At 27.2% G+C, this 16,331-nt stretch overlaps 1 protein-coding gene across 1 annotated transcript; it reads left to right on the top strand.

The window, feature by feature from the left end:
- The first annotated feature begins 1,694 nt into the window (after window positions 1-1,694).
- Window positions 1,695-16,331, top strand: Hig (locomotion-related protein hikaru genki). Its single transcript, XM_074244578.1, has 9 exons — window positions 1,695-2,193; window positions 3,236-3,315; window positions 3,972-4,134; window positions 7,535-7,708; window positions 9,146-9,280; window positions 9,383-9,523; window positions 10,974-11,183; window positions 11,682-11,879; window positions 12,843-16,331. The coding sequence occupies exons 1-9, from the start codon at window positions 2,112-2,114 to the stop codon at window positions 13,046-13,048; spliced, it is 1,389 nt and encodes a 462-aa protein (XP_074100679.1). The 5' UTR covers window positions 1,695-2,111; the 3' UTR covers window positions 13,049-16,331.

Raw genomic sequence — 16,331 nt, 5'->3', positions numbered from 1 at the left:
TTGGTTGGTTATATAATTGTAAAGATTATTATATTAATTCCCATGTCGCTCTCGAGTTGAATTAATTTTTTGATACAGAAACAATGAAAAATTGTATAATTTTTAATGTAGTGTTTTAGTGAACGGTATAAATGATTATTAAAAAAAAAAAAAAGTTGAATTTTTTTCTGAAACTTGAATTTGTTCTCAATCTTTTTTTTTCATAATATAAGAATAAATTGATTTTTTTGCAACTATGTACTAAGCTATCAAAGTAACAATTATTAGAATTTTAATACCAATTTAATTAATTCGTTATCGAAAATACTATCTCTACTCAAAGCAATCAAAGTATATTTTTTATTATTGAATTTATTTTCATTAATCTTTTTCCCCTTCTTATAAATTAATTTCTTCGTGTTTTTAAAAATCATGGCAATTTCAACTAATAAATAATATAATCAAATTCCAAATACATTGATTTGATGATAAAGCATCAGTAATTTTTATAGTTCACTAATTTTTATTTCAAATAAAATCTCATATATAAGAATCCCATTGTGAATAATATATATTTTATAAACATTGCATGTAGATTCTAATTTAAATATATTTTCTTTCCAAAGACTGAAACGCATATAACTTCATCCATTTTAGTTACTTTAGATACTAGGGTCTGTTTTTTTTTCTTTTTAACAAAAAGTTATCTAAAATTTTCAAAGAAATTATAATACTAGTTTTCAATTATTAAAATTAAAAATAAAACTGTTATTAAAACTTCAATTACGATAACAATGTTTAAAAAATTAATTTATTTTAAATTTCCTTTGACAATTACATCTGATAACTGCTTCAAAGAACTTGATTAAAATATACAATAAATCTTAAAATATCTCATTTATTAAATTTATTAATTCGTAAATTAAAAATCAATTTACAATTGTTATTTTTCTAAATTTTTAAGTTTTTTCCTATCCATAAAAACGGAAATAAAAATGAAAGTGATGAGAATTTCTTACAAAAGTCCTAATAAATAAATAAATATTATATCATTTAACTCCACGTATTTTTTTCCATTAAAATTTACTTCTCTACTTTCACAATGACTTTTTTTTATAATTGTATAAAAAATACTTTTATACGCAGTAATAATTACGAATAAAATAAAAAAGGTAAGAAAGAAGATGAAAGAATAAAAGTGCACTCTTGAAAATTGTTTTGCAGCTGACAGAAAATTACATAATGGCAGTAAGACTAAGTGGACGTACTAATTGACCCGGTGCATGGTAGTAAGTCTTAAAAGTGATGAAGGAAAAAAAACCAACTATATTTTACTTCACTAAACCTTGATTATAAGTTACTCTGGGGATATAATAGTCTTCAGAGTATAGACATGTTACAGATAAGAATAAGTAAAATTAATAGCAGATCAAGATAATCATGATTAATATAAATAATTATTTATAGATAAACATGTAACATGAAAAACAAAGACTCACACAGATATAACACAGCATCTATAAAAGTAACAAGAAAAAAAGAAAGCTATAATAATGAAAATGAATAAGCTGAAGCTGAAGCTGAAGATGAGCGCTTGCGCGAGATGAATTTTCGGCATTGGATTGGAGAATCGAAAAGCTCCTAGGCAAACTCCGTAGACTCGTCGACTGGAGAGTGGAGACTGGGGTTTATCGCGGTGGTACGTGGGGGATGAAACTACTATACTACCCCGATACGAGTACCAGCTAGTAGCTTTAAGCTTTACTTGGTTACTTGCTAATATTATATATCACTACACACTAGACTGTATACTCGAAGATAAAACTCTAGTATCTAGTATGCTTAAACATCCACGTCCAGCTAAAGCTAAAAGCTCAAACTTAGTTTCGTTACGGACATCAACGGATATACCGCAATATTTATTAAATACCATGTAGCTGTTATTATTTACCCACAATTTATTTAACTTTTGTGACTAAGAGGACATATTGTGCCAAATTTTAGACAAGTGACTTCTTATTGTTTATTTATTATTAGTATTATTTTTATTTATTAGATAATAATCAGTGCGTTGATGCGTTAATGTTATTGATGTGAACTACGTTGAGATTATAATCTACCCACCCATATCTATGATGACTGTTAATCTCAACTCTCTATGGTTTATTATTTTAATAATACCGGGTCTCATCGGCCAAAGTTATGCTAAACAAGGTGAGATATTAATTATTATTTTTTACATTAATTTATCATACGGAAAACAGTTGTTTAGATTTGATAAATTCAAATAAAATTTAGTATAAAGATTTCCATCATGTCAAGTCTTGACATGCAATTTTGCAATTTTTTATAAAACTTAAAGTTTACATTTAAGTTTAATTTATCAAAAAAACATGTTGGCTGTTTTTAGTATCATCATTTTTTTATTTTTAATTTAATTGTCATACTTAACTTATTTTGTTGTTTATACTCATTTTTAATTGTTGACGTTTCAGAGTTATAGGTTCTTTTTGTAGAAACCGGTTTTTATGATTGAGTTTTAATAATCCTTTGATGTACATTGTTGAAAGACAATGAAATTAGCATTGTCCGCTTTTAACTCAAGTATGTTTATGGGAAAATGAATTATTAGAGAATACGTGTGTATGAAAGCTGGAAGAACAGGAGCTGGAATAAGCAGCTGATTTAATTATATTCATAAATTACGTTAATGTATGCATTTAATAATTTATATACTTTTTAATAGTTTTAGATTTTACTCATTTTTATGTATCAACTCCATCAAAATATAAATTAAGTGATGTCTGTTTTTTTCTTATTTAATTTAATTTTTAAATTTAAGAATGATAATTTATAGCATAATTATTTTTATTAATTTATTTGTCATGAAAGAAACAAAATATCTACGGAAATTAACAATGAAAAGCTCTGAGTACTCTCTGACAGCTTAGTGAAGAGTTAGCAGAAGCTCTCTTCGTGAGTGAAAGGGTCATAGACTCTGAAAGTAATGACGGGATGGAAATTCAAAAATAATGAAATAAAAAAAAAAAGAAACATTAGTTTAGAACCCACATTGTCGAGTTTAAGAGAAACTTGCATAATTGGATTCAAACTTTCGTTTTATCTTCTTTGTTTATTATATTTTATCTTTTTAGGTTTAATCATTATTTCATTTTGAGGGACTCATTGATGAATTTAATATTTCAAAAAGACTTTTTGGTATTTTTTAGTAATAATGATTATTTTTTTTTTGCAGATGGCTTCACGAATTTGGATTGTAAACTGGATGGATTGCATCCTTTTCTCATTATTACATACAAGAATATTACAATAGCAGTAAGTGTTTTATTAAATGAAAAAAAAAATGATTAATTTGGATTATTAACAATCGATTCTTAAAAGTTTTAAGTTCAATAAAGTTTTATATTAAAATTATGAGAAAGTTATTAGAAAATTTTATTAAACTGAATATTATCTGTTTGAAGACGTTTATAACTACGAAGAAATAACTTCTGCTATTTTTATTGTGTTCAATATTTCATGACTCAAAAATTCATTTGTAAATTGCAAAAGCTCATGTAATTAATTAAAAACTAAATATATATAAACTTTCCATGACCGAAAATAAATGATTCTCGACTTTTAATTTGCGGTTTCATCTCACTTTTCCATAAAATTTTTTTTCTTTTAAAAATTCATGCTTGAAAATAAATTTTGAAATTCATAAAATACAATAAAATATTAAATACTACAAGGTAGAAGTAATTATAAGGTTAATTACGATTTAAAACAAAATAACACTTTGTATTCTTCAACAGAATCAATTAAAATTTTCTGTAAATACTCAACTTAATTATGTTAAAAAACTTAATGTCATATAATATCACATAAATATAGTATATTAATAGCCAAAATAATGATATACAGATAATAACAAAGTTATATTTTAATATACAACACATTTGGATGACATGATACTATATGTCTTTTAGGCAGACAAGATTACAATCCCGCACAGCGAACGTGTTATAGTAAGATGTCGGGAACTAGGAAGGTACAAACTTGTCGGTGATCCTTTTCTGCAGTGTCGGAATGGAGAATGGAATAATAAGCCACCTTCTTGTTTACCAACAACTTCTATCTCGAATTACAGCGGTAATAACTCCTTATATTAATTTCATCCTCTGTTTATTTTTTTATTCGTTTTTTTCGTCATATTTCTTCTTTCTACATTATATAGAGTTAAGTAATGATTTTTCTTTTCATTTCATTTTTTTTTTTTTTATTTAGTGAAAGTATTTGTGTTTAACAGCTACGAGAAAGTATCAGTGAGAGTAACGACTACCCTTGTCTGTTTAATTCCCCAAAGAATTGCGGCAGGCGGGAAAACTTAGAATGCCTGTACTAATATACAAGGGGAATTGATACTGACGTCTTCGTAAATTCATTTTCGAAGCACGTACACTTTTGGCATACCTATTCTTATTATTATCTTTTTGGTCTTCCTTATCATCGTATAACATATATATTTGTTGAGTAAATCGGGTTGAGGTATAGTAAACATGCTTACTTAGGGATTTAAATTATGTAGTTGTTATTAGTAATGTGACATATTTTGTTATTTTATCATTTTCATTCGGTATTATTTACTTATTTCGCAACAATTTACGCATTTTTATTTTTATTTAACACAATCAGAATTATAATTTTTAAAACTTGTATACAAATAATTTAGCTATGTTTTGAATTTTAATTTTATTTTACATTGTTTATAAAATTTATTGCTAATTTACATATTTTTAGTGTCCAATCTACTAATTTATCCCTAACATCACGACAAAAAATTAAATTTCATTTAATAAAAAACAGCTTTAATCTATAAAAATTTTGCGCGAAGTAAGATGCTCTTCAGCGAATACAATTAAATTAACATATATTAATATTAAAATTACTAAAACAATGATATTACTGTAAACGGAAAGGTTATTAAACTAATAAAAACTTATTATAAAACAAAAAAATTCATCATAAAAATGTTCATTCTCGATGTAAATGAAATATGATGCAATTTTCGTACGAAGTCAAGTATAAGATAAATTTTTGTAACTAAATAACTTTTTTCTTTATTATTTATAGGTTTTTTAGTGATAATTATAATTTTTGTTTACTTTAACTGGTCTTAGTTTAAGCACAATAATAATAAAAAAAATTTATTTTACAGCAATATTGGATAAATTATGAAATATAAAACAAACTTATATCAATTTTATTGCTCTCCGTTTTTGCTTATTGCATGCTTTATTTTCTACCCTAAGTCTATATAGACTTATAGAAATAGAGTAGAGTTTTGACTCAATACTGAAATTTTTATGTACGATGCAAACATATTTTTTCCCGTCAGGGACCAATAAGTGAACATTTCACAGGCTTCGGTTCTGTTTTTAGCAAGATGTTGTCTCATTTATATAGATTCTGACTTTTACTTGAAACAAATTATGAAGAAACTTCATAGATGTGCAAGAATATGATCAATACATATGTACGAATTAAATTATTTGAATTAAGATCCACAAATTAATTTTTCTTTTTAATTTCATTTTAATTATCCTGTAGTTTCAATAAATTATTAGTCATCAACAGATTCCCATTGATTTATTGAACCAACTTGTGCACAAATGATAAAATAATAAAAATATGATAGTTAGAATTTAATAATCGACTTAACGAGAAATCCATTTTCACAATGTAACTCAAAAAGAATAAATAATCACATCCAAAAACAAAAAAAATGTATTAATAACTTGTAAAATACCATGAGGGAGTCATTATCATTTTAAAACATTGTTTTTAATAATAAATGAAGCTTCTAGAACTCATTAATTAGTACTTCATTATTTTAATGCACATTGTAATCAAAGAGAATATAATAATTTCTTTATTTCGCGTTAAAAAACGAACCAGAAATTAAAATTTTATTTATTTTTTTACGCGTGCAGATAATGGTTTACGCATTTTGTAATTTGACGTTTCTACTGGATATTATTTTATTCAATACAGTAGTATTTTTAATTTTTTATTAACTTTGTAACTCATTTTCCCAAGTTTGAAACCATTGTGTAAATAAAATGTATAATTTACGAGACACAAATAACTATAGCACATTGAAAAAATTATACATTTATTTTTCAGTTTTTTATCGCATCGTGGACATAATTAACAACATGAATTACTTAAAAGAATAATGTAATAAATATTATTTGAGACAAAAAATTTTATAGAAAGAATACATTTTTTAAAATAATATCAAAAGCAAAGGTTTTTTTCTTTTTCGGGTATTTTTTATCAACAAACAACGTCACGTACTTCCCTTGTACTCATTTAATCGTTTAAATTAACAAATTGTAAATATACTATAAAAAAAAACCTAAAAATTGAAAAAATTATCTTAATAAATATTAATTCAATCTGCTCAGTCGTATTAATTAATTTCTTTATATACTTACTATGAGATAAAACCATAAATCATAGATTTGAAATTACAACTTTAATAAGGCAATAAAAATCAGAAAATATTTTTTCAATCCCTAATTATTCAGTCAATCATCAATTATAAGGTTAATTATCAAAGTTAATTTTATGTACAATTGAAAATAACAAATGACGTCAAAAAGCAAAAACTACAAGTTTTAAAAATTGGATAAGAAGTACCAATTCTACTATTACTTTCTAGATTTAGTTTTTTTTTATCATTAACAAGTTATCTATTCAGGAAAAATAAATTATACAGTTTTTGTCAAATAAGCAAAAAATTTAATTTTATTCATTTTAGATACTTATCGTGAATATTTTTGAGTTGGGCGTTATTTAAGTGTATATTTTGACCTAGAACTCTAGGATAGAATATTGAAAAAACGTCACAAAAAAATATATTTTTTTTTTTGGGAAAAGTAGTTTACTTTTGTGGAAAAATTAGAATATCTTTAAAATTAAACTCTAATTTTTTATAAATTATCTAGGTCTTTTATACCCGTTCTATATACAAAAGTTGATTGCATACATATTTTTTATTTATAATTTTCAATTTATTTTAACGAGAACTTTTCAATATTCCTCGTATGCGAATCTTTATAAAACCACACAATAATAATCAGTCTTTTATTCATGAGTCACATTACTTGTTAAGGATGAAGTCTGAATTAAAAAACGCTGTGTAGTGACAAAAAAAATTGCTATGAAAAAGGGTTGCCAGAGAATAGTGAAAAGAATTACGAAATAACGCCGTGTGCCGTACTAAGAGTGCAGAAACAGCTGCTATTGCTTAGCCACAAAATTGTATGTGTGAGCTGGAACAAAACATCTCGTTTTTATTGTCATAAATAATGTAGAAACCAGTTAAAATTCAAGATATGATGTTTTGAAGACGGTTCGGTTCACTAGACGCTGGTTAGGACAGCTTAATTTTTAAATAGCCTTTTTAAAATAAAAAAATTGTTTTTTTTTTGCTAAAATTAATTATTGTTCCTAAACTTAGTTAATTTTTTTTTTTTTTTTACAGAAAATGCCCCACCGACAATATTATTTGGATTACCAACGGGATCAGCAGCAATAGAACCTTCTGGAGCATTAGCAGTATTTCCTGGAAGTATTTTACATCTCGAGTGTTTATTCGCTAGACAGCTGGGTAATCCAGAATGGACGTGGACGTCGACGTTTCGTCAATATCTCACAGGTGAATTTCTTTTTCTTTCATTTTTTCACAACAGAAAGGGTACTGTAAATAATATCCTATACAGAGAGCGCAATTTAAAACCGGAGAAAAAAAATCTTGTAACTATTTCGGTTTTTATGTACTCTAGTTTCTATTGTACCGAACAATTTAGTTTCGAGTGCTCGTTCAACTTTTGCTTTTTTTTTTTTAAGTGTAACAATTAAAAAAAATTGCTTTAGAAGGTTTAGATGTTAGAGAGTAGGAAAAAATTACTTTTTTTTTTTAACTAGTCAATTACATTTAAAAAAAAATTTTTTTTTTTGCTTCAATTTTTTGTATTGATTTCGAAACGATTACTAAACACATTTTTTAGTGTGTTTATTTTTTAAATTTCTCCATACTAAAATTTTAATGTTTTTAAAGTTTAGTTATAGTTTGAGCCAACAAATAAGCTTGTTAAGAAAATTTAACGATATAAAAGCTGAAGTCAATATCTTTTGATGAAACCTTCTAAACAAGCAAATTTTTTACAAAATTATATAAAAAAAATTTACATAAACAAACATGTTAAAATCGAATTTTATCTCCAAAACTTAGTTTAATCGAACAAATTGAGTTATTCGCTAAAAATAAATAAGCGAACCTGAATATAGAAACAAAATCAATGTTTTTGGAGTTCGTAATTTAAAAAATTTCATAATTTCAATAATTCAAGATAAATTAAAATAAACGTGAATAAATTTATCTGGTTTTTGAGTATTTAACAAAATAATAAATTTAAACAAATGTTTAAAACTGAATAATCTAATACATGAATATCGATAAAGTCGGCCTGAATTGATTGGTTCGGTAACTATTCGAGCTTTGTAAGTCGAATATGAAAAACCCAGAGACACGGCTATATCTCACGCCAAGTATACGCTCAAACATTGACTTTTAAATTTGTATTTTTCTGATACTCGTATCAACTTAACCTTATAAAAGTAACTATGAATTTTAACGGTTAACTATAAAAAAATATAGCTTCTGAACAGGACATTAACATTTTGCTCACAAAGCATCTCAAGCCTTTGATTCGACAGCTTGTCATTAGTTTATTATTAAGCTGCTTCAGTTTCTTCAATCATTCGCCATTAATGAATATTGCGTTCATTTGACCAGGTGACATGGCCAATAAATTAGTTTACGTTGCATAAAGCTTAATTTACTAGATGACGAAAAATGGACATCAAAAAGAAACAAAATACACCTACTTTGATAAGTTTTTGTCCTTTAGGTTCTTCTATTTATTTTTTTTAAACTGCATAAACATTCGCTAAACTTTTTTTTACATTACCTATAAATATTTCATTGGATTGTTCTAAGAAAGCAAGAAATGATTTACATCATGTTCTTCATCAAATATTTAAAATAATTGAAAATTCCTCAATCGATAGATAATAAAACAATAAATTTCAGGTTGGGCAATTGCTGCGTCGGAAAAAGATTGGAAATACAGATTATCGATATACTACGTCAAAAATCAAGACTCTGGAGTTTATACTTGTTCGACGCCGAAAGGTTTCACTAATTCAATCCGCATACACGTTATAGGTAAAATTTATTCACTTAAATACAATATTCAAACAAGTTATAGAAGTTATGAAAAGATTGCTTATTCTTATGATTTATTGATTTACTTTTATCTTTTTACAGACTTACATTGCCCTACATTGACAGTAGCTTCGCCAATGATCTCAAGAATTCAAGGAACGAGAATGGGACACAAAGCAGAATTCGAATGTCCAGATGGTTACAGACTCGAAGGATCTCAACGTTTGAATTGTCAATACAACGGTCAGTGCATTCTTTACTTTTTTGGTAAATGATATAATTCATACAATGAAAATTTGATGTTAAATATTTTGTGACAAATTATGCTTTTGATCAATATAATTATAACGGTATTAGCTGTTATCCGCCTGCTCCGCTGGGCACTTAGCATTGTATTAAGAATTGTATTTTTTTCCCTTCCAGGCGTAAAGCGTCAACTTTAGCCCCGCTGCGCTAAACGAAGTTTCCGCTTTACGCCTTCGTCGGGGAAAAAAATAGTATACACTCCTCGGGAAGTAAATAAGAAAGCCTCGAATCACTTCCCTAGGGGTGTAATATACTATTTAGATCTAGACTTGAAATTAAATTGGAGTATTATTTTGACTTGCACAGATTTCAAATTCCATCGGATTGGCCTGTACCTTTTATTTATGTGATTATTCTAGCTAATATTCATTGTAACTTTCAATGTGCAATCACTATAACATTCCCGTGACTTTCTTCCAAAAATGAATAATAATTAACATGGAGAAAAAAATTTTAAATAAGATTTGAAAGTTTCAGTTAAAGTATTGCAGGTCTCATAAGTAAAGTTGAAATCGGCCTAACTTAAAGTTCGGCGAATTTTGCTGTTATCTATGATTATATCAAATTTTATATCTGTAGGAACTGTATATGAAGAATGTCAATTTTTTGACAATTGTTACTCCCGCACTCCTATGTTGGGAAGAAATTTTGTAAGATCCTATTCGAGATGATTTCTACATTATAAATAAAAGGCTCCAACAAAACTTTGAGTGCATAGAAACTATTGTTTGAAAATGAGAGATTTTCATTGTTTACGCCCCCGCAATCCCTTTAGGGGTTAGAATTCGAGAAAATCCATTCTCAGCTGAACTTGACATTATACACGAAGATTCCTACTAAATTTGGAGTTTGCAGAAATTACAGTTTGCAAAAATTACAGGCGCTATAGCTTGGAAATTTTAAAATTTTCATTGTTAACACCCACCCCCGCAATCCATATTGGGAATAGGATCCGCTATTTGATCATTTTATTACCTCACATATAGCAGATTTTGGGATTTAAACTTCATTTAATACATTCTTTTTTGCTCTCAACTAAGCCGAAAAATTTTCTCTCTAAATTTCATGTCTAGAAGAGTTAAAATTCAAAATTTAGTTTTTTTATGATTTTTTCTAACCATTGACGCCCTCGCTATACACTTCAGAGATTCAACACTGATAAAAAAGTTAGCCTATCTATCAAGTCAATGTATTCCCTATACGGATGCAAAATTTAAATTCAATCGGATGTATAGTTCAGTAGTTTTAACGGAACAACCATCAGAAACTCTACAGATTTATATATTAGTATAGATTGACAAACATAATTAATAAATTATAACTATAATTATTATGAGTATATATTGTATATTCGGTTGTATAATGGAAAATTAAATTAATATTACAGGAAGATGGTCAAGTGAAGTACCACACTGCGAGCCAATACTTTGTCCGCAAATAAACGTAACAAACCCTAGACTACAAGTATTAACGTACAACAATACCGTTGGGGGTAGAGCGTCTTTTGATTGTATGTGGGGTAATAATCTAATCGGTGAAGCGACAATTATTTGCAGAGATGACGGAAAGTGGAGTTCTCCTCCTCCTCATTGTTTTCGTAAGATTAACTTTATTTATTTTACTATTTATTGTAAAATTTGTATTTTTACATATCAGGGAATAATTAAAAATAATCGAACCTTCTAAAATATTTTATTAATTTCTCAGAGATTATATTTTTAAAAAAATTAAAAAGCATTATCAATCTCTTTCATAAATTAATTTAAAGTTTTGTGACGTCAAGTGAGATTTTATTCTGATAATTTAATTAAAATATATTTTCTCTGAAACGCTTTGCGTAATGAGAAGCCAGCAAATAAATTGATAACTTTGTTTTTTAATAACCGAGATTTTTAAATATAATAATAATTTTGTATCAATATGACCTAATTACTAATACCTATCAATTCAGGCAATGTGAATAGAATTATGTACACAGACTACTGAATAGTAGTATAAATTAATATTTTCTCTTCACATAACTTGAATTAGGGTGTATTACCAATCTGACAATGTCGACGTAAATTAATAATATTTCTTCTCTATTTGTTCTAAGAAATAATTTGCCGGCTGCCAGCTATACCAAAAAATACAAAAATAATAGAAGATCGATCAAGTTCTGGAAAGAAACGTGTCCGTGTAAAGAAAGTAGGATCTCTTTTGAGGTTTGCGTGTCTGCCTAGTCATCAACTGATTGGTGAAGCATCAATTATCTGCATGGAAAATGGAACGTGGTCACACGATCCGCCTCAATGTAACTTTTTATTTTCAAAGTTTAATCAATCTTTAAAGTTTCCGTCAAAGAAATCTTTAATAAACTTTATAATTACTTAATTCAACAGATGAGCTATTCAATTTTATATTCATCCAATTATCTTTATATTTACATCAGATTGGGGAGAAGGGGGTCAATTGAATTAACACAAGTTTAGTAATTTTTTACTACTCAAATTAAAACTGAATAATATTTTTTTTTTTTTGGAATGGTAGTTTATTGTGTATACTATCATTATTAATATATAAATTAGTCAATAAACAACGTAAATTTTTATGAATTATTAATTTATCTAAACGGGTCGAACGGTTCAATTGACCGCCGTTCAGGGGTAATTGAACCAATAATATTTAAAACTCAAACCCGAGCTTTTAATAAATAATATATTAATTGTTACTTGCTAATATTACTGTTGCACTGTTTTAATGGACAGATATTATATTAAATAAATTAAAAATCAATTTAAAAATAATTTTCATTATAAATTCAGTTCATCAAATTGTTAAGTTATTTCCCTGAGTTTTTTCACGTAGAGTCAAGATGCGCGCGCATGTCCCATGCTTTTCCGTATGATTCAATCGTCCCCGGGACTGCTGGTTCAATTGACCCCATATAATTTTATAACAATTAATAGTAAATAATAAACAAATAAACTGTTACATCACTATAAACAAAGTTGAGGATTATAAAGTAAAAATAAAAAAATCTCAATTTTTCAAAATTTATTAATCGCAATGATTTCAAATTTTGATCATATCCGAGTTTAACATATAATCTAATTCTAAGAGCATGAAGCGTTTTTTCAATTTTTTCAATTTTTTAATTTAAATGGTTCAATTGACCCCCTTTTCCCCTATTTTATTTTAATTAATAAAAAATGTATCTTGTAAATATTTATTTATTTTTAATTTTTATTATAATTATAAATATTAACTGTTTCAGGTGAAGTGAGATGTCCGTATCCAGGTGACCCACCACATGGAAAAATAGCCCCGCTGAAATTTTGGTACAAACCCGATGACACTATCCAAGTAACTTGTTCACCTGGGTACGTAACACCTCTCGAACCAGTTAAAAGGCCTACTTGTCGCGAAAACGGTATGTGGAGTGGACCACCCCCTCCTTGCCGCTCTTATCGCGATGTATGAAAACCTGAAATATTAATTTTTTATCACCAAGGATAAAAATTACATCGCAAACTAATAATAAGTTTGCTGTTAAATCACTTTGCCGTCACGGCATAAATTTATGAAAAAAATTTACCATTCTGATTAAAGTATAACAATGTGAAAAATGTTTTCCACTAAAAAAACTAATGATAATAATAATAAGAATAAGAAAGCGATTTAAATGCTGTTGTTTTTATTGATAATATCGATTTAATATTAACAATGTTCTTATTTTAATTAAGCACTCATAAGTTATCAACTATTCAGTGATTATTTTTATAACAATTTATTAACATCTGCATCTAATCAAACGTTTTTTTAAAGAAACTCCAAGCAACGAATTTTTTAAATTAAAAGTTTTTTTAAGTCTTTTATAGAAAATTTTTTCTAGTCGTTTTGTATAAAGCTTCAAAAATGAGAATATTTTCAAAGGGATACATTATTTAAAAGTGTAAGAAAACCGTCAGTTTTTATGTTGTTCATAGATATTTAACAGAATTTTTATTTTTATTGGTTAACTATTCATTTATTTTGCTCAATTATTCTGACACCATTTTATTCATTTTATCCCTGGAGAACGTAAAAGTCAAATATTAAAAAAATGACACAGAAACAATAAATAAATCATAAAAATGATTAAAATATAATGAATAATTTATGAGTACAGGTAATAATACCAAAAAGTAGATTAAAAAATGTAAAATATGAAATAAAATGATAAAATTTTCAATACTAAAAAAGATTTATTTTTAAAAAATTTAATGTATTAGACTTTTGTTTCTCTTATTTTAGCCTTGTCAGTGTACAAAGAGAGACGTATTTCTATTCGTTGTATTTACACAGTGAGATTAATTAAAGTCACTTGTCCTCACAGATCCTCTTCAAGTTAAAGTATATCGAGTCAACCCTCGTCGACTTTGTGTAAATACAACTAAGGCTTGATTTAGCCACCGTTTGGACCGTTAAAATATCATTTAGTATCCTCGATACAAAAATTAATATGTGTTTTATTAGATTATATTTGTTCTGAAAAAACCGCAGGACTTTAATTTACAAGATGATTATTTGTTTTAGTTTGATAATTTATCATAATTAATTTTAATATTCTTCTTTGATTGAATAGTTGCGGGCGCTAACAGAAAATAATTACTTGATTCAAGAAAAACATTTTCTTAAAAATTACAATTTGGTTTTAAAATTTTTGGGTGGTCAAAAAATTCGGTATTCAAAAATTTTACTTTTCAAGAAAGTTCCATATGGTTTTTAAATAAGACACTTATATACTTCTTTCTGAACATTGGTTCAAGATTATTTCGACTTCATTAAAAATATTCCGATAAAACCGATGAAACTTTCGGATTTATGATGCTTTCCATGTAAAAAAATCTAGAAAACGGTTGACCCTAAAGGCCATCCCTGCAACTTTCCGCTAATTCCATATCTAAACGCTTAAAATTGCACTTATGATGTTTTTGAGCTCAAAAATATAATTTATATGTGATTTCGAGATCAAAAGTCTGATAAAAGTTTAACAAAACACTATTTTTTGAAATTTCAAACTGCCATAACTTTGGAATGAATCAACCGATTTTTACACGATTGGCGGCAATCGATACAGTTTTTTATGACCTTTAAAAGAATCGACAACAACAATTTTTTAGATAAAAAATTTCGGAGTAATTCCGAAAAACACTTTTTTCGGTTTTCTTTCCTGCTTGATATCTCTCGAATGAAACAATTTTGACCGGATTAGCGGCGATCGACGTGGTTTTTTAAGGTTAAGAGCTGATTAGTTTTTGGAGTTGATCGATAAAGCCGTTTAAAAATTATTCTGAAAAAAACCACTTAAAAAAAAAAATTTTTTTTCGCTGTTTTTGGAGATTTCTTGAAATTTATCAGTCCGAATAGGTCCAAATTGTATTCAAAGTCTAAGTTTGGCCAAGCCCTTTCAAATGGCGCCAACCGCGTTAAAATCGGTCCAACCGTTCAAAAGTTATAAGAGGCTTACATACATAGTGACACCCTCGCGGGGGTAGTCAGGGAAGCTTCCTGTGACCTCAGAACGTTGAGATCTGATGAGAATTCGATTTTTGTAAAACGGGGTAAAACCAATATGTTCCCGATTTTTGAAAATCTTCGATTTTCTTAGCGGGAAGTTAAAAAATCTGAAAAAGGGTTGACTCTGTAGACCAACCATGGAATTTCCTTCTGTATTTGAGCTCACATCGCTTGATGAACTTTCTGCTAAATTTTGAGCTCACCAAGCTCAAAAATGTAACCTGTATACGACTTTGAGTTTTAAAATCCACGGATATACTGCAGTATTCGTTGGAATAGCCTTTTTTTTATTTTGAACTGCGATATTTTTCAAAAAAAATCAACTGGTTTTGATACGGTTTGCGGGATTCAACGTTAATATTAGAACACGAACAGATTATTCGTTACTTGCAAAACGATTTGATGAGAAATTCCAAAAATATATAAAAAAAAAACACTTTTTTCGAATTGATTGACGATATCGCTTGAATTAATTAACCGACTTCAATCCGGTTTCCGGAAATCGATGTTGGTTTTTTAAGTTAAAAACTGATTTGATCATGAGAGCAATCGATAAAAGAGCTTGAAAGTTGTTTTAAAAAAAAATTTTTTTGAAAATTTTATTTTTGAGATTTCTCAAAATCTATTAGGGTAAACCGGTTCAAATTTTCGGAAAATCTAAATTTGATGGAACCCTTTGAAATCATGCAAACCGCACTTCTATCGGTCAAGCCGTTTAAATTTTAGAAGAAGTTTACACACACACTTCGAAATTTGATGAAACCAAAAAAATAATTTTATTTTCTTAAATAGAGATTTTATTTTTCTAAGTTTAAGCTAATAACATTTGAACAAGGAAACTTATACTTGAAGGAAAAAATAGAACACAAAATTCGTCTTTATTGAAAAATTATTCTTGAATGAAAAATTTGACTTTTTATTAAGAATTTAAAAATCTATAGAATTAATTATAAAACCAAAACAATCGTTTTTCATCAAAATAACTTTCTTGGTCTAAAATTATTTTTCTTGAATTATTTCCTTTTTCTATCAGTGCGTTCAATCACAAGATTACATTTTTTTTCTTAAATTGTATTTATTTTAATTTATAAAAATTGATAGTAATTAAACTATTTTATCAGTTTAAATAAGAAAAAAATTTCTTAAGTAAATAATTGAGTTAAAAGTTATTTTTTATTGACAAAACTTTTTACTACCGAGAATA

This window comes from Cotesia typhae, unplaced genomic scaffold (assembly GCF_013202065.1).
Source record: "Cotesia typhae breed Kobodo isofemale line unplaced genomic scaffold, CoteBio_Ctyphae contig_44, whole genome shotgun sequence".
Taxonomy (NCBI): Eukaryota; Metazoa; Arthropoda; class Insecta; order Hymenoptera; family Braconidae; genus Cotesia; species Cotesia typhae.
Note: the sequence above shows the minus strand (reverse complement) of the source record. Positions and strands in the feature narration are given on the sequence as shown.